Genomic DNA, 23,165 nt, shown 5'->3' with positions numbered 1-23,165 from the left:
CAGAAAAAGAATGGAGGCACAGACCAAGAAGATACAAGAAATGTTTAACAAAGAGCTACAAGATTTAAAGAACAGAGATGAACAATACAATAAATGAAATGAAAAATACACTAGAAGGAACCAATAGCAGAATAACTGAGGCAGAAGAATGAACAAGTGAGCTGGAATACAGAATGGTGGAAATCACTGCCACAGAACAGAATAAAGAAAAAAGAATTTAAAGAAATGAGGACAGTCTCAGAGACCTCTGGGACAACATTAAATGTACGAACATTTGCATTATAGGGGTCCCAGAAGGAGAAGAGAAAGAGAAAGGGCCTGAGAAAATATCTGAAGAAATTATAGTCAAAACTTTCCCTAATATGAGAAAGGAAACACTCACTCAAGGCCAGGAAGCACAGAGTCCCATACAGGATAAACCCAAGGAGGAACATGCCAAAACACATATTAATCAGACTGAAAAAAATTAAATACCAAGAAAAAAATATTAAAAGCAAAAAGAAAAAAGTGACAAATAATATACAAGGAAAACCCCATAAGGTTATCAGTTGATTTTTCAGCAGAAACTCTGTAGGCCAGAAGGGAGTGGCAGAATATATTTAAAGTGATGAAAGGGAAAAACCTACAACCAAGAATACTTTACCCAGGGCTTCCCTGGTGGCGCAGTGGTTGAGAATCTGCTTGCCAATGCAGGGCACACGGGTTCAAGCCCTGGTCTGGGAGGATCCCACATGCCGCGGAGCGACTAGGCCCGTGAGCCACAATTACTGAGCCTGCGTGATTGGAGCCTGTGCTCTGCAACAAGAGAGGCCGCGATACTGAGAGGCCCGCGCACCGCAATGAAGAGTGGCCCCCACTTGCCACAACTAGAGAAGGCCCTCGCACAGAAATGAAGATCCAACACAGCCATAAATAAATAAATAAATAAAGTAAACCCAAAGTTTTTAAAAAAAAAGAATACTTTACCCAGCAAGGCTCTCATTCAGATTCCAGGGAGAAATCAAAAGCTTTACAGATAAGCAAAAGCTAAAAGAATTCAGCACTACCAAACCAGCCTTACAAAAAAATGCTAAAAGAACTTCTCTAGGTGGGGGGAAAAAGAGGCCACAACTAGAAACAAGAAAATCACAAATGGGAAAACTCACTGGTAAAGGCAAACATACAGTAAAAGTAAAAATTCATCCACATACAAATATATCAAAACTAGCAACCATGAGGAGAGTACAAAAGCAGGAAATGGGAAATGCATTTGAAATTAAGATACCAGCAACTCAAACCAACCTTGTATATATAAAGATTGCTATATCAAAACCTCATGGGAACTGCAAATAAAAAACAATAGAATCACACACAAAGAAGAAACAGCAACCCAAACACAACACTAAAAGATAGTCATCAAATCACAAGAGAAGAGAACAAAAGAGGAAGGGAAGAAAAAACACCTACAAAAACAAATCCAAAACAATTAAGAAAATGGCAAGGGCTTCCCTGGTGGCACAGTGGTTGAGAATCTGCCTGCCAATGCAGGGGACACGGGTTCGAGCCTTGGTCTGGGAAGATCCCACATGCTGCGGAGCAACTAGGCCCGTGAGCCACAACTACTGAGCCTGCGCGTCTGGAGTCTGTGCTCCGCAACAAGAGAGGCCACGACAGTGAGAGGCCCACGCATTGCCATGAAGAGCGGCCCCCGCTTGCCGCAACTGGAGAAAGCCCTCGCACAGAAACGAAGACCCACCACAGCCAAAATAAATAAATAAATAAATAAATAAATAATAATTTAAAAAATGAATATCTGCTTATAAAAAAAAGAAAATGGCAATAAGAACATACATACCAATAATTACCTTAATTGTAAATAGATTAAATGCTCCAACCAAAAGATGCAGACTGGCTGAAAGAATTTTAAAAAGACCCATATATATGCTAGAAGAGACCCACTTTAGATCTACGGACACATACAGACTGAAAGTGAGGGGATGGAGAAAGGTATTCCATAAAAATAGAAATCAAAAGAAATCTGGAGTAGCAACACTCATATCAGACAAAACAGACTTTAAAATAATGACCGTTAAAAGAGACAAAGAAGGACACTACATAATGACCAAAGGATAAATCCAAGAAGATATAACAATTGTAAACATTTATGCACCCAGTATAGGAGCACCTCAATACATAAGGCAAATGCTAACAGCCGTAAAAGGGGAAATAGACAGTAACACAATAATAGTAGGGGACTTTAACACCCCACTTTCACCAATGGACAGATCATCCAAAGTGAAAATGAATAAGGAAACACAAGCTTTAAATGACACATTAAACAACATGGACTTAATTGATATTTATAGGACATTCCACCTAAAAACAACAGAATACACTTTCTTCTCAAGTGCGCATGGAACAATTCTGAAGGATAGATCATATTTTGGGTCACAAATCAAGCCTTGGAAAATTTAAGAAAATTGAAATCATCTCAAGTATCTTTTCCGACCACAAGGCTATGAGACTAGATATCAATTACAGGAAAAAATCTGTAAAAAATACAAACACATGGAGGATAAACAATACAGTACTAAATAACCGAGAGATCACTGAAGAAATCAAAGAGGAAATCAAAAAATACCTAGAAACAAATGACAATGAAAACACGATGACCCAAAACCTATGGGATGCAGCAAAAGCAGTTCTAGAGGGAAGTTTATAGCAATACAATCCTACCTCAAGAAACAAGAAATATCTCAAATAAAACCTAATCTTACGCCTAAAGCAATTAGAGAAAGAAGAAAAAAAACCTAAAGTTAGCAGAAGGAAAGAAATCATAAAGATCGGATCAGAAGTAAATGAAAAAGAAATGAAGGAAACAATAGATAAGATCAATAAAACTAAAAGCTGGTTCTTTGAGAAGATAAACAAAATTGACAAACCATTAGCCAGACTCACCAAGAAAAAAAGGGAGAAGACTCAAATCAACAGAATTAGAAATGAAAAAGGAGAAGTAACAACTGACACTGCAAAAATACAAAGGATCATGAGAGATTACTACAAGCAACTATATGCCAATAAAATGGACAACCTGTAAGAAATGGACAAATTCTTAGAAAAGCACAACCTTCCGAGACTGAACCAGGAAGAAATAAAAAATATAAACAGACCAATCACAAGCACTGAAATTGAGATTGTGATTAAAAATCTTCCAAAAAACAGAAGCCCAGGCTTCACAGGCGAATTCTATCAAACATTTATAGAAGAGCTAAAACCTATCCTTCTCAAACTCTTCCAAAATATAGCAGAGGGAGGAACACTCCCAAACTCATTCTACAAAGCCACCATCACCCTGATACCAAAACCAGACAAAGATGTCACAAAAAAAGAAAACTACAGGCCAAATTCACTGATGAACATAGATGCCAAAATCCTCAACAAAATACTAGCAAACAGAATCCAACAATACTTAAAATGACCATACAACATAATCAAGTAGAGTTTATCCCAGGAATGCAAGGATTCTTCAATATATGCAAATCAAACAATGTGATATACCACATTAAAAAATTGAAGGATAAAAACCATATGATACTCTCAATAGATGCAGAGAAAGCTTTCAACAAAATTCAACACCCATTTATGATAAAAGCCCTGCAGAAAGTAGGCATAGAGGGACACTACATCAACATAATAAAGGTCATATATGACAAACCCACAGCCAACATGGTTCTCAATGGTGAAAAACTGAAACCATTTCCTCCAATATCAGGAAGAAGACAAGGTTGCCCACTCTCGTCACTATTATTCAACATAGTTTTGGAAGTTTTAGCCACAGCAATCAGATAAGAAAAAGAAATAAAAGGAATACAAATTGGAAATGAAGAAGTGAACTGTCACTGTTTGCAGATCACATGATATTATACATAGAGAATCCTAAAGATGCTACCTGAAAACTACTAGAGGTAATCAATGAATTTGGTAGAGTAGCAGGATACAAAATTAATGCACAGAAATCTCTTGCATTCCTTTACACTAATGATGAAAAGTCTGAAAGAGAAATTAAGGAAACACTGCCATTTACCATTGCAACAAAATGAATAAAATACCTAGGCATAAACCTACCTAAGGAGACAAAAGACCTGTATGCAGAAAACTACATCACACTGATGAAAGAAATTAAAGATGATACCAACAGATGAAGAGATATACTATGTTCTTGGATTGGAAGAATCAACATTGTGAAAATGACTATACTACCCAAAGCAATTTACAGATTCAATGCAATCCCTATCAAACTACCAATGGCATTTTTCACAGAACTAGAACAAAAAATTGCACAATTTGTATGGAAACACAAAAGACCCCGAATAGCCAAACAATCTTGAGAAAGAAACATGGAGCTGGAGGAATCAGGCTCCCGGATTTCAGACTATACTACAAAGCTACAGTAATGAAGACAATACGGTACTGGCACAAAAACAGATATACAGATCAATGGAACAGGAGAGAAAGCCCAGAGATAAACCCATGCACATATGGTCAACTTATATTTGATAAAGGAGGCAAGAGTATACAATGGAGAAAAGACAGCCTCTTCAATAAGTGGTGCTGGGAAAACTGGACAGCTACATGTAAAAGAATGAAATTAGAATCCTTCCTAACACCATACACAAAATTAAACTCAAAATGGATTAAAGACCTAAATGTAAGGGCAGACAGTATAAAACTCTTATAGGAAAACATAGGCAGAATACTCTATGACATAAATCACAGCAAGATCCATTTTGACCCAACTCCTAGAGAAATGGAAATAAAAACAAAAATAAACAAATGGGACCTAATGAAACTTAAAAGCTTTTGCACAGCAAAGGAAACCATAAATATAGATGAAAAGACAACCCTCAGAATGGGAGAAAATATTTGCAAATGAAGCAACTGACAAAGGATTAATCTCAAAAACATACAAGCACCTCATGCAGCTCAATATCAAAAAAGCAAACAACCCAATCCAAAAATGGGCAGAAGACCTAAATAGACATTTCTCCAAAGGAGATATACAGATGGCCAACAAACACATGAAAAGATGCTCAACATCACTAATCATTAGAGAAATGTAAACCAAAACTACAATGAGGTATCACCTCACACCGGTCAGAATGGCCATCATCAAAAAATCTACAAACAATAAATGCTGGAGAGGATGTGAAGAAAAAGGAACCCTCTTGCACTGTTGGTAGGAATGTAAATTGATACAACCACTATGGAGAACAGTATGGAGGTTCCTTAAAAAACTAAAAATACAACTACCATATGACCCAGCAATCCCACTACTGGGCATATACCCTGAGAAAACCATAATTCAAAAAGAGTCATGTACCACAATGTTCACTGCAGCACTATTTACAATAGCCAGGACATGGAAGCAACCTAAGTGTCCATCAACAGATGAATGGATAAAGAAGATGTGGCACATATATACAGTGGAATATTACTCAGCCATAAAAAGAAACGAAATTGAGTTATTTGTAGTGAGGTGGATGGACCCAGAGTCTGTCATACAGAGTGAAGTAAATCAGAAAGAGAAAAACAAATACCGTACGCTAACACATATATATGGAATCTAAAAAACAAAATGGTTCTGATGAACTAGGGGCAGGACAGGAATAAGGACACAGACGTAGAGAATGGACTTGATGACACAGGGAGGGGGAAGGGTAAGCTGGGACGAAGTGAGAGAGTAGCATTGACACAGGTACACTACCAAATGTAAAACAGATAGCTAGTGGGAAGCAGCTGCATGGCAGAGGAAGATCAGCTCGGTGCTTTGCAACCACCTAGAGGGGTGGGATAACAGGGAGACACATGATCGGGAGGTTATGGGGATATACGTATGCATATAGCTGACTCATTTTGTTATACAGCAGAAACTAACACAACACTGTAAAGCAATTATACTCCAATAAAGATGTTAAGAAAAATAATAAAAAAATAAAGACTGTTACAAGGGATAAGGAAGAACACTACATAATGATCAAGGGAACAATCCAAGAAGATATAACAATTGTAAAAATATATGCACCCAACATAGGAGCACCTCAATATATAAGGCAAATGCTAACAACCATAAAAGGGGAAATTGACAGTGACACAATAAAAGTGGGGGACTTTAACATCCCACTTATACCAATAGACATATCATCCAGACAGAAAATCAATAAGGAACCACAGGCCTTAAATGACACATTAGACCATTCAGACTTAATTGATATTTATAAAACATTCTATCCAAAAGCACCAGAATACACTTTCTTCTCAGATGCACACAAAATATTCTCTAGGATAGATCACATCTTGGACCACAAATCAAGCCTCGGTAAATTTAAGACAATGGAAATCATATCAAGCATCTTTTCCAACCACAACACTCTCAGATTAGAAATAAATTACAGGAGGGGCTTCCCTGGTGGTGCAGTGGTTAAGAATCCACCTGCAAGTGCAGGGGACACGGGTTTGAGCCCTGGTCCGGGAAGATCCCACATGCCGTGGAGCAACTAAGCCTGTGCACCACAACTACTGAAGCCTGCACTCTAGAGCCCACGTACCACAACTACTGAGCCTGCACACCTACAGCCTGTGCTCCGCAACAAAGAGAAACCACCACAATGAGAAGCCCACGTGCCGCAACAGAGTAGCTCCCACTCACCGAAACTAAAAGAAAGTCTGTGAGCAGCAACGAGAACCCAAAGCAGCCAAAAATAAAATAAGTAAATAAATAAATAAATAAGTTTATTAAATATAAAAATAAAAGAAAGAAATTACAGGAAAAAACTGTAAAAAACATAAACACGAGGAGGCTAAACAATATGTTACTAAACAACCAATGGATCACTGAAGAAATCAAAGAGGAAATCAAAAAATACCTAGAGAAAAATGACAATGAAACATGACAATCTAAAATCTACGGGACACAGGAAAAGTAGTCCTAAGAGGAAAGTTTACAGCAATACAATATTACCTTAGGAAACAAGAAAAATCTCAAATAAACAACTTAACCTTACATTTAAAGCAACTAGAGAAAGAAAAACAAACAAAGCCCAAAGTTAGTAGAAGGAAAAATATCATAAAGATCAGAGCAGAAATAAATGAAATAGAGACAAAGAAAACAAGATCAATGAAACTAAAAGCTGGTTCCTTGAAAAGATAAACAAAATTGATAAACCTTTAGCCAGACTCATCAAGAAAAATAGGGAAAGGGCTCAAATCAATAAAATTAGGACATTACTACAAGCAACTACACACCAATAAAATGGACAACCTAGAAGAAATGGACAAATTCTTAGAAAGGTACAATCTCCCAAGACTGAACCAGGAAGAAATAGAAAACGTGAACAGACCAATCACAGGTACTGAAATTGAAACTGTGATTTTAAAATTTCCAACAAACCAAAGTCCAGAACCAGATGGCTTCACAGGCAAATTGTATCAAACATTTAGAGAAGAGTTAACACCTATCCTTCTGAAACTCTTCCAAAAAATTGCAGAGAAAGAAACACTCCTAAGCTCATTTTATGAGGCCACCATCACCCTGATACCAAAACCAGACAAAGATACCACAATAAAAGAAAATTACACACGGATGAACAGAGACACAAAAATCCTCAACAAAATACTAGCAAACCGAATCCAATAAACAATACGTTAAAAGGATCATACACCATGATCAAGTGTGATTTATCCCAGGGATGCAGGATTTTTCAATATATGCAAATCAGTGGGACACACCATATTAACAAACTGAAGAATAAAAACCATATGATCATCTCAGTAGATGCAGGAAAAGCTTTTGACAAAATTCAACACCCATTTATGATAAAAGCTCTCCAGAAAGTTGGCATAGAGGGAACCCACCTCAACATAATAAAGGCCATATATGACAAACCCACAGAAACCCTTATTCTCAATGGTGAAAAACTGAAAGCATTTCCTCTAAGATCAGGAACAAGACAAGGATGTCCACTCTTGCCACTTTTATCCAACATAGTTTTGGAAATCCTAGCCATGGAAAACAGAGAAGAAAAAGAAATAAAGGGAATCCATATTGCAAAGGAAAAAGTAAAACTGTCACTGTTTGCAGATGCCATGATACCATACACAGAAAATCCTAAAGATGCTACCAGAAAACTACTAGAGCTCATCAATGAATTTGGTAAAGTTGCAGGATACCAAATTAATACACAGAAATGTTGCATTCTTATACACTAACAACAAAAGATCAGAAAAAGAAATTGAGGAAACAATCCCATTTACCATCGCATCAAAAAGAATACAATACCTAGGAATAAACCTACCTAAGGAGGCAAAAGACCTGTACTCTGAAAGCTATAAGATGCTGATGAAAGAAATCAAAGATAACACAAACAGATGGAGAAATATACCACGTGCTTGGATTGGAAGAATCAATGTTGTCAAAATGACTACACTACCCAAGTCAATCTACAGACTCTATGCAACCCCAGCAAATTACCAATGGCCTTTTTTACAGAAATAGAACAAAACAATTTTTTAATTCGTATGGAAACATAAAAGACCCCAAATAGTCAAAACAATCTTGAGAAAGAAAAATGGAGCTGGAGGAATCAGGCTCCCTGACTTCAGACAATACAAAGCTACAATAATCAAAACAGTATAATATTGGCACAAAAACAAAAATATAGCTCAATGGAACAGGATAGAAAGTCCAGAGATAAACTCACGCACCTATGGTGAACTGACCTACGACAAAGGAGGCAAGAATATACAATGGAGAAAAGACAGCCTCTTCAATAAGCAGTGCTGGGAAAACTGGACAGCTTTATGTGAAAGAATGAAATTAGAACACTCCCTAACACGATACACAAAAATATACTAAATATGGATTAAAGACCTAAATGTAAGGCCGGATACTATAAAACTCTTAGAGGAAAACATAGGCAGAACACTCTCTGACATAATTGTAGCAATACCTTTTCGGATCCACCTCCTAGAGTAACTAAAATAAAACAAAAATAAACAAATGGGACCTAACTAAACTTAAAAGCTTTTGCACAGCAAAGGAAACCATAAACAAAATGGAAAGACAACCCACAGAACAGGAAAAAATATTTGCAAGCAAAGTGACCGACAAGGGATTAATCTCCAAAATATACAAACAGCTCACACAGCCCAATATTAAAAAAACAAACAATCCAATCAAAAACTGGGCAGAAGATCTAAATAGACATTTCTCCAAAGAAGACATACAGATGGCCAAAAGCACATGAAAAGATGCTCAACATCACTTATTACTAGAGAAATGCAAATCAAAACTACCATGAGGTATCACCTCACACCTGTCAGAATGGCCATCCTCAAAAAAATCTACAAACAATAAACAAATGCTGAAGAGGGTGTGGAGAAAAGGGAACCCTCCTATACTGTTGTTTGGAATGTAAATTGGTAAAATGTAAATTGGTACAACCATTATATATATATATATATATATATATATATATATATATATATATATATATATATATATATATGTGTGTATATATATATATATATACACAATACAGTACGCTATATATACATATATTTCTGACTCACTTTGCTGTACACATGAAACTAACACATTGTTAATCAACTATACTCCAATAAAAATTTTTTAAACCACAATGAGATATTACCTCACACCTGTCAGAATGACTATCCTCAAAGACAACAAATAACAAGCATTGATGAGGATGTGGAGAAAAGGGAACCCTCATGCACTGTCAGTAGAAATATAAATTGGTACAGCCACTGTGGAAAACAGTATGGAAGTTCCTCAGAAAATTAAAAAAGAACACTACCCTATGATGCAGCAATTCCATTTCTGGGTGTTTTTCTAAGGAAAACAAAAACACTAATTCGAAATATATATGTACCCCTATGTTCCTTGTAGCATTATTTACAATAGTCAAGATATAGAAGCAACCTAAATGTCCATCAACAGATGAATCAATAAAATTTCAACCATTCTTGTAGGTAGGGCCCACTTTCATAGGTGTGAGACCTGTGTAGTCATACAATGCTCTCTGATTAGTTTCCAGCCTATTTTGAATTTTTTAAGAATATTTGAACTAGGTGCCCCACCTTTTCATTTTGCACTGAGCCTTACATATTATGTGGCTAGTCCTGCTTAGGGGTGTAGTGATATCCCATTGTGATTTTATTTTTATTTCTGTAACTAATAGTGTTAAATATTTCTTCATGAGCTAATCAGTCATTAGTATATTTCCTTTGTGAAGTGTCTATTCAAGTCTTTTGCCCACTTTTTAATTTTTATTATGGTAAAATACCCATAACATAAAATTTACCATCTTAACCTTTTTAAACCATACAGTTCATTCACATGGTTATGCAACCAATCCCCAGAACTCTTTATCTCATAAAACTGAAACTCTATACCCATTAAATAATTCCCCACTACCCCCCTCCCACAGCCCCTGGCAACCATCACTCTCTAGCCCATAAATTTGACAACTCTAGGCACCTCACATAAGTAGAATAATATTTGTCTTTTTGTGACTGGCTTCTTTCATTTAGCTTATGTCCCCAAGGTTTATTCATGCTGTAGCATATATCAGAATTTCCTTCTTTCTTAAGGCTGGGTAAAATTTCATTGTATGTATATATCACATATTGTCTACTCATTAGTCAATGAACGTTGAGTTGCTTCTACCTTTCAGCTATTGTGAATAATGCTGCTAAAAACACGGGTGTATACATATTTCTTTCAGACCTTACTTTCAATTCTTTAGGTATATACACAGAGGTGGAATTACCAGATCATATGTTAATTCAATTTTTAATTTTTGAGTAACCACCAGACTGCTTTCCATAGCAATGGCACCATTTGACATCCCACCAACAGTGTACAAGGATTCCAGTTTCTCTACAATTTCACAAACATTTGTTATGTTTTTTTTTAATAGTACCCATCCTAATGGATGTGAGGTGGCATCTCATTGTGGTTTTGATTTGCATTTTCTTAATGATTAGTGATGTTGAAGATCTTTTCATGTACCTATATACCATTTATACATCTTCTGTGGAGAAATATTTATTCAAGTCCTTTGCCCATTTCCAATCCAGGTTGTTTGTAGTTGTCTTTTGCCAATTTTGAATTGGAATATTTGTCTTTTAGTGTTGAGTTTTAAGAGTTCTTTATATATTCTGGATATATGTTATTTGTCAAACAAATATTTTTGTCAGTATTTTCACCTTCTTTGTACTTTGCCTATTTTCTTAATGATGCATTTTGATATGCAGATCTTTCAGATTTTGATGAAGTCTAATTTATTATATTTTTATGAATAGTGCTAGTTCACTTAGCTTAAGTCACTAGTACACTAGTGACTTTGTAGAAACCTTAGAATTTTCAGTGTAGACCATCACATCGCTTAAGAAGAAACAGTTTTACATATTGTTTTACAATCTATATAACTTTATTCCTTTTGCTTGCCTTAATGTACTAGCTAGAACCTCCAATACAATGTTGAATGGGGTAATAAGAGCAGACACTGTTCTTGATATTAAAGAGAAAGTATTCAGTCTTTCATCATTAAGTATGATGCTAGCTCTAGGTATTTTGTAGGTATTCTGTATTAGACTGATAAAGTCTCCTTTTATGCCCAGTTTTGTTGAAAATTTTTTATCAAGAATGAGTGCTGAATTTTGTCAAATGTTTTTCTGCAATCATTGAGCTGATTATATTTTTCTATTTAATCACTTGATACAGTAAATTACACTGATAGTTTCAAATTTTAAACCAAACTTACATTTCTAAAACCCCCACTTATTCAATGTAATATAGTTTTAATATATTGCTAGATTATATTTACCCATATTTTGTTAAGGGTTTTATGTCTCTATAAAGGAAACTGGTCTGTAATTTTTTTTTCTTGTAATATCTTTATCAGGATTTTGTATCAAAAAACTAGTTGAGAATTGTTTCCCCTCTTCTATTTTTTGAAAGAATTTGTAGAACACTGGCATTATTTCTTCCTGAAGTGTGTGTTAGAATTCACCTGAGAACTTCCAGATCAGGATTTTCTCTAGGAGATTTTTTTGAATTTTATTTAATTTTTTTTATACAGCAGGTTATTAGTTATCTATTTTATACATACTGGTGTATACATGTCAATCACAATCTCTCAATTTGTCCCACCACACCACCCCCCCACACTTCCCCCCTTGGTGTCCATACGTTTGTTCTCTACATCTGTGTCTCTATTTCTGCCCTGCAAACCGGTTCATCTGTACCATTTTTCTGGATTCCACAAATATGCATTAATATATGATATTTGTTTTTCTCTTTCTGACTTGCTTCACTCTGTATGACAGTCTTTAGGTCCAACCACATCTCTACAAATGACCCAATTTCGTTCCTTTTTATGGATAAGTAATATTCCATTGTATATATATACCACATCTTCTTTATCCAGTCGTCTGTCAATGGGCATTTAGGTTGCTTCCATGACCTGGCTATTGTAAATAGTGCTGCAATGAACACTGGGGTGCATGTGTCTTTCTGAATTATGGTTTTCTCTGGGTATATGCCCAGTAGTGGGATTGCTGGGTCATATGGTAATTCTCTTTTTAGTTTTTTTAGGAACTTCCATACTGTTCTCCATAGTGGCTGTATCAATTTACATTCCAACCAACAGCGTAAGAGGGTTCCCTTTTCTCCACACCTTCTCCAGCATTTGTTTGTAGATTTTTTTGATGATGGCCATTCTGACTGGTGTGAGGTGATACCTCATGGTAGGTTTGATTTGCATTTCTCTAATAATTAGTGATGTTGAGCATCTTTTCATGTGCTTTTGGCCATCTGTATGTCTTCTTTGGAGAAATGTCTATTTAGAGCTTCTGCCCATTTTTTGATTGGGTTGTTTGTTTTTTTGATATTGAGCTGCATGAACTCTTTATATATTTTGGAGATTAATCCTTTGTCTGTTGATTCGTTTGCAAATATTTTCTCCCATTCTGAGGGCTGTCTCTTTGTCTTGTTTATAGTTTCCTTTGCTGTGCAAAAGCTTTTAAGTTTCATTAGGTCCCATTTGTTTATTTTTGTTTTTATTTCCATTACTCTAGGAGGTGGGTCAGAAAAGATCTTGCTGTATTTATGTCATAGAGTGTTCTGCCTATGTTTTCCTCTAAGAGTTTTATAGTGTCCGGTCTTACATTTAGGTCTTTAATCCATTTTGAGTTTATTTTTGTGTATGGTGTTAGGGAGTGTTCTCATTTCATTCTTTTACATGTAGCTGTCCAGCTTTCCCAGCACCACTTATTGAAGAGACTGTCTTTTCTCCATTGTATATCCTTGCCTCCTTTGTCATAGATTAGTTGACCATAGGTGCATGGGTTTATCTCTGGGATTTCTATCCTGTTCCATTGATCTATATTTCTGTTTTTGTGCCAGTACTATATTGTCTTGATTACTGTAGCTTTGTAGTATAGTCTGAAGTCAGGGAGTCTGATTCCTCCAGCTCCATTTTTCTTTCTCAAGATTGCTTTGGTTATTCAGGGTCTTTTGTGTCTCCATAAAAATTTTAAGATTTTTTTCTTCTAGTTCTGTGAAAAATGCCATTGGTAGTTTGATAGGGATTGCACTGAATCTGTAGATTGCTTTGGGTAGCATAGTCATTTTCACAATATTGATTCTTCCAATCCAAGAACATGGTATATCTCTTCTCTAGGAGATTTTTGATGACAAATTCAATTTCCCAGATATATGGCTCTTCAGATGTACTGTTTCATCTTGTGTAAGTTTTTAGGAAGTTAGGTTTTCCAAGAAATTTGCCCATATATACAATGGAATATTACTCGGCCATAAAAAGGAACGAAATTGGGTCATTTGCAAAGATGTGGATGGACCTAAAGACTGTCATACAGAGTGAAGTAAGTCAGAAAGAGAAAAACAAATATCACATATTAATGCATATATGTGGAATCTAGAAAAAATGATACAGATGAACTGGTTTGCAAGGCTGAAACAGAGACACAGATGTAGAGAACAAACGTATGGACAGCAAGGGGGAAAAGCGGGGGTGGGGGTGGTGGTGGCGGTGGGAAGAATTGGGAGATACATATATACACTAATATGTATAAAATCGATAACTAATAAGAACCTGCTGTATAAAAAAGTTAAATTTAATTAAATTTTTTAAAAAAGAAATTTGCCCATTTCATCTAAGTTTCAAATTTATTGATATAATATTGTCCATGACATTCCTTTGTTATCCTTTTAATATTTACAGTATCTATATGGTAATGTCCTATTTTATTCCTGCCTTCAGTGAATTTTACTCTCTCTCCTTTTGTAATCAACCCTGCTAGGGGCTTATCTATCTTATTAATACTTTCAAAGAATCAACTTCTGATTTCATTAATTTTTGTCTTTGTCTCTCTTATTTCTTTGATCTCTCTTTTCATTTTTATTATTTCCTTTAGTCTACTTTCTATGGGTTTCATTTGCTCACCTCCTTTCAGTATCTGGATGAAAACCTAGGTTATTTCTCCTTTTCTAAAATAAACATTATTTATAAATTTCCCTACAAGAACTGCTTTAGTTGCATCCCACAAATTTTGGCATATTGTATTTTTATGATCATTCAGTTTAAAATAATTTCTAATTTTCCTTGTGATTTCTTCTTTGGCCCATGAGTTATTTACTAGTATAATGCTTAATTTCCAAATATTTAGGCTTTTCCAGATATCCTATGGTTACTTATTTGTAATTGAATTCTGTTGTAGTGAGAGAATATACTCTCTAAGACTTTAATATTTTTAAATGTATGGCCCAGCATATGGTCTATCTTGGTAAACAACCTAAGTGCACTTCAAAAGAATTTACAGTTGTAGCTATAATGTTCTACAAATGTCAATTAAGTCAAGGTAGTTAATAATGTTGTTCAAATTTTGTATATTCTTACCAATTTTCTTCTAGTTGCATCAATTGCTGAAAGAGGGCTATTACAACCCACAAATACAATAATGAAATTATCTATTTCTCATTTTAGTTTTTAAGTTTTTGCTTCATGTATATTGAAGCTCTGCTATTAAGAACAAATACATTCATGACTGTTATATCTTCCTGATGAACTGATACCTTTATCATTATCAAATGCTCCTTAGGATCTCTGATAATACTCCTTGTATTTCAATCTATTTTATGTGTTATAAATATTGTCATTCCAGCTTTTCTATGCTTACTGTTTGTATGGTATATGATATATCTTTTTCCATATTTTTACTTCAACTTCCTTTTATCTTTATATTAAATAAAGTGTGTCTCTTGCAGGGAGCATATAGTGTGGCTTTGACTTTTTTATCCAGACTAACAATTCCAAGGCTCCACCCCAAATCTACTCAAGCTCAATTTTCAATGTATGGGTAAGGAATATGAAGACATATATATACACACACGTACATATATTCTAAGCTGCTTAGATGATTTTAACATAGATAAACCAAAGATGTGCACTCTACTACAATTAAAAGGATTGATCCCCACAATCTCAAAAGATAATGATTAAAAATAATTGCTACAATATAAATAAAGGGCTTAAAATTCCTAAATTCTCATCTATGTGCTAGTATTTTTAAAACAAAAATAAGGATTCCAAATACCTTTATCTCATAAACATTCAGTTGCTTGCTTTCTGCTGTACTTTTTTTTTTTAAGGCCTTATTCTGTTAAAAGTTAAAAATAAAGAATTATGTTTAATATCAAAGTAATTCAAACTTGCACTGTCGCTGACTTAGACTAAAATTACTAAAGTAAAGAAACGAAAGCATTATTCTCTAAAACTGTAGTGAAAACATAGATTTTTTTTTTTAATAGTTTTATTTTGAGAATCAGTACATACCTCCTGCTGGAGTTCTTCAATAAACTTACTTTTATTTTCAACTTGTTTCCTTAAATTGTTACACTAAAAAATCAAGAGAAATTTAAAATATTTTATTCAATATTCCAGTCAAAATAAATAATTTCAAACTAACAAAAATATTAGCATAGAGATCACTTCAAAAATCATGTCGTTAAATAATTCCATTAATGTCAAAAATTATGTGAACAAGTACAAATTTCAATAGATTACCTCAGCACAAATTTGAAATTCTTAAAATGTCTTAATCTACTTAAAGAACACATGACTTCAATTACTTTAAGGAAAAGTACTTTTACTCAATCCCATACAGAGGGCTGAATTATATAATCACTTGGGATTTTGGAAAGCCAGCCAGAGGATAACTATAATTTGTCTTCTTTTCTTATTCATTATTCCCCATTTATCATTTATGAGATCTCTTTTACTTATAATACTCTATCTCCTCCTAAATACATTCTAATTCCTCTTAACAGAAATACCATCTAAATCATTTTTTGTAATATCATCTCACTTTGGAGGGACTATTTCACCTGACTACACATGTAGAATTGGATTAAGAGGTACTAGCCCAAGAAATATATGGAGTACCATAAAAGCAGCACAGATTTCTAAAGGGTCCTAAAACATCACAGATATATAAGCTGTTCTAATTTCCATCAAAGTAGAAAGAAAATCCAACGGAAAAAAATTTTAATATCCACCATTAGCACAAAATGCTGTGTTAAATATTTTTCTTGAAACAGTCATATGTAGTCATAGTCAGCAACTATTCTGAAATGGAATAAGGTATGATACTGAGGTTTACAAGTGATTTATCTAAGTTTTAATGTGCACCATCCCCCTCAATGGTCTATTTCAGAAAACTCAAAAGGAAACTGAAGAAGAAAAGCCATAGAAAAGTGAGAAACATTTTATTGATTATCATGCCAATTGGCAGGTATAAACATATTAGGTGAAACTATCTGTGTATATAATTTTTATTTATTAAAAAAATCAAAGACTTCCATTTTTGACAGAAAAATCACCTAGATACTCTGAACAACTTTCCCGATAAAAATAATTTAAAAGTAAATGTCTAAAACATAAGGAATCTGCCTACTTGAAATTACAGCTTTAAAGTGTAGTAACAGTAGGTTTGGGGCTAGCATCAAAGCCAGCATTTGGCCTACGGGTATCTGCTGAACCTACCTAGGGTAAAAGAGATAGGAGATAAAACTCAGGGCTCACTAAAGGTAGAGAATCCAATAAGAGAACCCTGTACAGAGTCACAAACCCAAAGGACTACCTACTCAGTGAAAGCATAAACAAGAAATAAATCTGCCACACAGAAGGGTACAGTAAGGAAACCTGTCTGTCTTGATCTTGGCACTGAGTGAATGGTATGAAAACTGTCCTGAAAATTTGTAGCCATGAAGTGGCCTTATATTGGGGAGGGGAGCGGGGCGGTCATTTATAGCTAGATTCATGCTATCTCTATATCTCAAAAACCTTCAGTTGGAGAATTTACTTTAAAATGGGCTCCTCGTTAGTAGTGTCCCCAAGAAAATCTTTCTGGGAGGATACCAATTTCAACACAAGCCTCAAAGAACTACCACAGATAAAAAACCAAGGAATCAAAAAACATAGATAAGGCTCAAAGAATAAAAAGTCAGCAGAAAGAACAAAGAGCAAAATCAGACCTGAAAAAGACTTCAGATATTGATATTATCAGACAAAGAATATCATATTAAAATATATTAAATATTTTTTAAAATTAAAGACTTGAAACTATGAAAAAGAAATGAGAGACCATAAAAGACAATTGAGCAGATTTTAAAAAGAACTAATTAAAACTTCAGTAATGAAAAATGTAATTAAAATTTAAAACTCAATAGACAGGAAAATAGGTTACTTCTTGGCCTTACCACATGAATGCTGAACAAATTTTTAAAATATCAGTTTGAAGTATCACCAGATTATTAACTTTGCCCAAAAAAGCACATGTTTTATGTATTTCTCCGTTCTTCAGACCATCAAAACTTATTCCCTTGAGAGTTAATATTGATCATATTTTTCTGCTACTCAGCTTTTCTTAAAAAACTATCTTTATAACTGACATTACTACATATTATAAAAACCATCTTTATAACTGTAATTATGACAGTTCAAAAAAATATGTATATTTTACTAAAAGGATAATGACATCAGATCTAACAACTTTGTCATTTTGACTGGCCCATCTCACTGTCCCTTATTTCTGAATAAACTAATGAAAATTAAAGTAACTTAAGTTTTCAATCCTTTTAAATTTAAATAATATCCAAATTTAGGACTAATTAATATATTTGATGGAATACCCAGAAATTCTTGAAAACATTTTAAACTATTACAGTTATTTTTAAGTCAAATAATCCATGTACAAAAAATCAAAGAATTTTATTCACCAGAATTCTAGGTAGAAGAAAATAGTGTTAATTATTAGAGGTCAGAGTTTCAGAAAGTGAACTATGCTTTCCAAGGGACTACTCACTGACTCACTATACAGAAGGTCAAGTTTAAGACAAGTGTGTGGTGAAGGGCAGAGAAGGGAAAAGTGAATTGGTATTGCCAGCCAGGCAGTAAAAACATTTCACATAAAGAAAGCAGAAATTTTTCTGCAGCTCCCTTGATTATAAGAATTGGAGAGATATCTAAGAATGATTTTTAAAAGCATCTTGCCTCTCTAAAGATATCCACAACAAATGCAGCTGATGAGAGAATGAAATTTGGGGAAAGGGAAGAGATAGCTAAAGAGCAGTTTAATGAAGTTTTGCTCTTTGAAGCATTATGCAAAAACTACTAATGCCAGAGCCTCTTCAAAGAAATCTGCAGTAAAAATCCTATACTATTCCTCTGGGAGGGGGAAGGGTAAGCTGGGACAAAGTGAGAGAGTGGCATGAACTTATATATACTACCAAATGTAAAATAGATAGCTAGTAGGAAGCAGCCGCATAGCACAGGGCAATCAGCTCAGTGCTTTGTGACCACCTAGAGGGGTGGGATAGGGAGGGTGGGAGGGAGACACAAGAGGGAGGAGATATGGGGATATATGTATATGTATAGCTGATTCACTTTGTTGTAAAGCAGAAACTAACACACCATTGTAAAGCAATTATACTCCAATAAAGATGTTAAAAAAAAAATCCTATACTATTCCTGAAAGCCTTCAAAGTGGAATTGAGATTTCTTTGTACAGGACAATGTAAAGGTTGGCCCTAAAGAATCTAGCCATACATATTTTGTTACAAAGTCTCTATTCCTAAATATTTTTCACATTTGATAATACCTTGTTTTCTAATATCTTCATTTGTTTATCTTTTTTCACGACTTCACATTCAATGCTTCGAGCCTAAAAAACATTATTTGACATCAGATTTTTAAAAAATGTTAACAGAATTTCTATTTTCTGAGTATCTTTTAGACATGGAATTATAAAGCTTAGTCTTATATTTCTACAAAAACAGTTATCAGCTCTCCCAGTTTAGTTCAGTAACCTTTTTTAAAAAAGAAATTCTTTTTGTGTCTATATGTCAATGTTCATTATTCTTATCTTAGCGTAGTATCACTTTACAATATTTTATTAGCTTTCCCAGTTTATACTGAATTTTTTAAAACTATATATAAATGTTTATAATCTGTTAAATATGTCTTTCACAAACATTTGTTAAACTGAACTTTGTAACAATCCAATGATATAGAAAAGTAGGTATTATTATCCCCACTTTAGAGATGAGAAAACAAAGGCTCAGATAAACTACATATGAAATAATAAATGTCTGAACTAACGTAGTGGATTGGGATAAAAGAAGAGTGTAATGAATTTCAATGTCAGGCAAAATATCCAAGAAATATTTGCAGTTTGAATTCTTTCCAGGAAACTGTTTCAGTAGGTAAACTGAAATCCAACCATGGAAAGCTGAAACATGCTATCAATTTGTCTTGCATTTCGTTTTTTTTTCCTTAACTCATCATTAATATTTTCTACTTTGGTAAAATAAATTTAAGTTCTTAGTGGAAGATTTTTATTTTACATTAAACATCAAATTCATGTTCTTCCCTACACCAACTTTTAAAATTAGTGTTTTGAAGCAGCCTCTGATACAAATTTTAAAGTAGTGAATTACATACCAAGTCTTTAGGAGATTAAATTCATTTTTTCGGGTTGAATTTAACTAATAAATATGAAACTGAAAGAAAAAATAGCTTTTTGAGAAAAAAATGTGATATAGTCTAAAGAATGTTAGAGAGGCAGCTCTACCACTTCTTAGTCAGGTAGCTTTTCAAGTTTTTACCCTTTGAAGGCCCGACTTCCTAATTCATAAAATGAGGACAAAAATGACTTCCAGTTTAAGATAACACACATAATCTAGAATGTTCCTGGCTCATTGCAAGCCCTTAAAAATATAGTTCATCTCAGCCTCAGACTATTCCAATAGTCTTAAAACTCTCCAACGTATAAATAAAATTATGACACTTCTCAGGTGAAAACTCTTTAATAACCTCAAACTCCTAAATATAGCTATGTGGCCTTAAATGATCTACCCTCATTTTTCCCCACCCTCATTTTTCCCCATCTTCATCTGTCCACTCTCATCTCCTCATCTCTCATCTTTCCCTCCTCTCTCCACTCTCACCACTATCTTAAACTCCACCTTTCAGCCAAGATAAACTTTGTCTAGTTGCTTAAATATGATGGGCTCTCTCATACTTCATATACAATGTGTGTGTGTGTGTGTGTGTGTGTGTGTGTTTGTAATTTGGAATACTCTTCTTCTCCCTGATATACTTGTGCCCACACCTCTGCCTTCCACTAATTCCTATTAATCAGAGGTTTCAAAATGAATGTTGCTTCTTCCAGGAAGCTTGTCCTGACTCAAGTTTAGATAGATGCCCTTTCCATGGGCTCCAACAGCAATTACATAGAAGACCTATGTTTTGGTCTGGCCAGCATCCTTCCCTGCAAAGACTCTTTCAGTGTAAATTTCACAGTAATCCTGCTTAGTTCATAAAGCTTGATGGAGACTGATATGTCTCCAAGGATGGCAATGCAGCTCAGGCTTAGACAGATTACTCTATCCCCTAATTGCAATGAATGGCTCAGGTATAAGTGAGTTAAACTAGGCCAGAGTCCTCTCTAAGATTTTTTTCAGAGCTTTCAAGACTATTTTTTATAGCCTTCCAACTTATTCCAGTGCCTTTCACCTTTCCCTATTCCATTCTTAAAAATTAAAAATGTTACTTGTCTAATAAAAAAACTTAATTAGATCACTATTGTCCACCAAAACAAATTAAAACCAAACTTAGCACCCAGAACAGTGCCTGGCACATCGTAGGTAGTCAATAATATTTGTGGAATGAATGAAAAAACACAGTCAAGGCTTTCACAATCTAGGTTGATCAGCACAATCTATTCTGGCACCCTTTTCTCCCTCTATGTACATTATATACTATAATCACATCACATACTTTATACTCTTCCACTTTTGTGATAATCTTCCCTAAAAGCCTTCTTCCTATCCCAACTCTTTGAAATCATTTCCACCAATGCACAACACAAATTTACTAATCAATTTATCAGTATATTTCATATTAATAAAGCATGAGCCTTTTATTTAGCCTAAAATATAAATCAACATTTATAAATGCTCACTATTTAAAGAAATTTAGAATCATGCCACTGTTTCTTCTAGATATAAACCACATAAGCAAAATAACCCAACGTGGCCCATATTTTTAAGGTCAATAGCCTACAACAGCCCTTGGCCCACTAATTATTTATACAATAGTATACTTTTTTTTGACATGTATTGCTTTTATGATTTAAAATTTTGTGATAGAACCTTTTATTAAATACAACATACATTTTCTTCACTCTTGTCCAATTTACATTTAACTTCATCTCCTTTCTGTTTTAGTTCTTCTTTCACAGATTCCAGTTCATTCCTTAAAGAAATGGAAGAGTGACATTGTAATAAAATCTATATTTTCATTTTATTCCCTTTCTGGAATTTCTAAAATGGTTGACTATTTAATTTTTTGTTGGTTTATATTTTCATTTTGTTTGATAATTTTTCATGCATTAATGTCAATAAGCACACTTCTACATTTAAATTAATTTATACATTTATTTTGAAATTACTTAGATCTTTATAGCCATTTTTCCATAAAAAAAGAAACTCCTAGATAGGAAAACTTATTTCTTATTTAAGTCAAGATTTCACTTTACTGTTTTCTTAGTCATAAATTAGTCATCATTCTAAGACATAGTCATAATGTTGTACAGATAAATTAGGGACATACATACCAGTGATTTTAAAGAAGAACTACATGACTGAGATATTTGCATATACTTGTATCCTTATATACGTACAGAGTATCTCTGGAAACATACACAAGAAACCATGATACCTCTGGGGAGGGAAACTGGGTATTGGGAAGACAAAAGCCAAGCAAAACAGTTTTCTTTCCCCATGTCCCTTTGTCCTTTTGATTTTTACACCACATGCATGTATTATCCTTTCAAATTTTTTTCAATTTAAAATCTGTCTGAATATGAAAACAATGGTATTTTGTCTCAGAAGGATATTTAAAGCTATTTCTAATTGTAGACTCTCTTGTTACTACAACTGATACATTACTGGGTCTAATGTAAATGCATGGAATAGTATTCAATCACGTGGAATAACTTGGCCTTGTAAAAACTGAATCTAGGGTGTTTACTCTTCAACTGAGTTTAAAATTTTTAATTGGCATATTCTTACTTTTCCTAAATATATTTTTATTTACAGTTCTGTAAGTCCATAGAGTAGGTAGATGTACAAAAAGATATTTTCCAAACAACTTGAATTCTCTTAAATTAAAAGCAGCCTTTCCCTAAAAAATATCTTCACTTTTTATCCCCAAAATGTACAGCGGCTTAATCACAGATTTAATCTATAAATAACAGTTACTTCTGAAGAAGAAAAGTAAGCATAAAGGATATAAGTAATCTTTAGAAGCATAGTAAAAGATGACTTTCCAAATATGGAAAATAGTAACAGTTAAGTGCCAGGCACTGTGCTCAGCACTTTATTCACATTTCCTCATGTAATCCCCAGACAGTCCTATGAGGGAGATATATTAGGTCTAAGGAAATATCAAATAATTTACAATAGCTAAGTTTTAATGACCACATTCTTTAATCAAACAAATCAAAACTTAATACATCAGATT

The 23,165-nt window shown here is 34.1% G+C and overlaps 1 protein-coding gene across 2 annotated transcripts in view; it reads right to left on the bottom strand.

Moving 5' to 3' along the window:
* SYCP1 (synaptonemal complex protein 1) overlaps positions 1–23,165 on the bottom strand; it is a 169,399-nt gene that overhangs the window by 49,222 nt on the left and 97,012 nt on the right. For both annotated transcript variants that reach the window (XM_036867739.1, XM_036867746.1), the window contains exons 20-22: positions 21,815–21,896; positions 15,915–15,977; positions 15,676–15,738 (exon numbers count right to left, since the gene is read on the bottom strand). In XM_036867739.1, coding sequence (XP_036723634.1) covers positions 15,676–15,738; positions 15,915–15,977; positions 21,815–21,896 — 208 coding nt within the window. The remainder of the gene's footprint in view (positions 1–15,675; positions 15,739–15,914; positions 15,978–21,814; positions 21,897–23,165) is intronic.

This window comes from Balaenoptera musculus, chromosome 1, assembly GCF_009873245.2.
Source record: "Balaenoptera musculus isolate JJ_BM4_2016_0621 chromosome 1, mBalMus1.pri.v3, whole genome shotgun sequence".
Lineage (NCBI taxonomy): Eukaryota > Metazoa > Chordata > Mammalia > Artiodactyla > Balaenopteridae > Balaenoptera > Balaenoptera musculus.
This window is presented reverse-complemented; position numbering and strand designations above follow the sequence as displayed.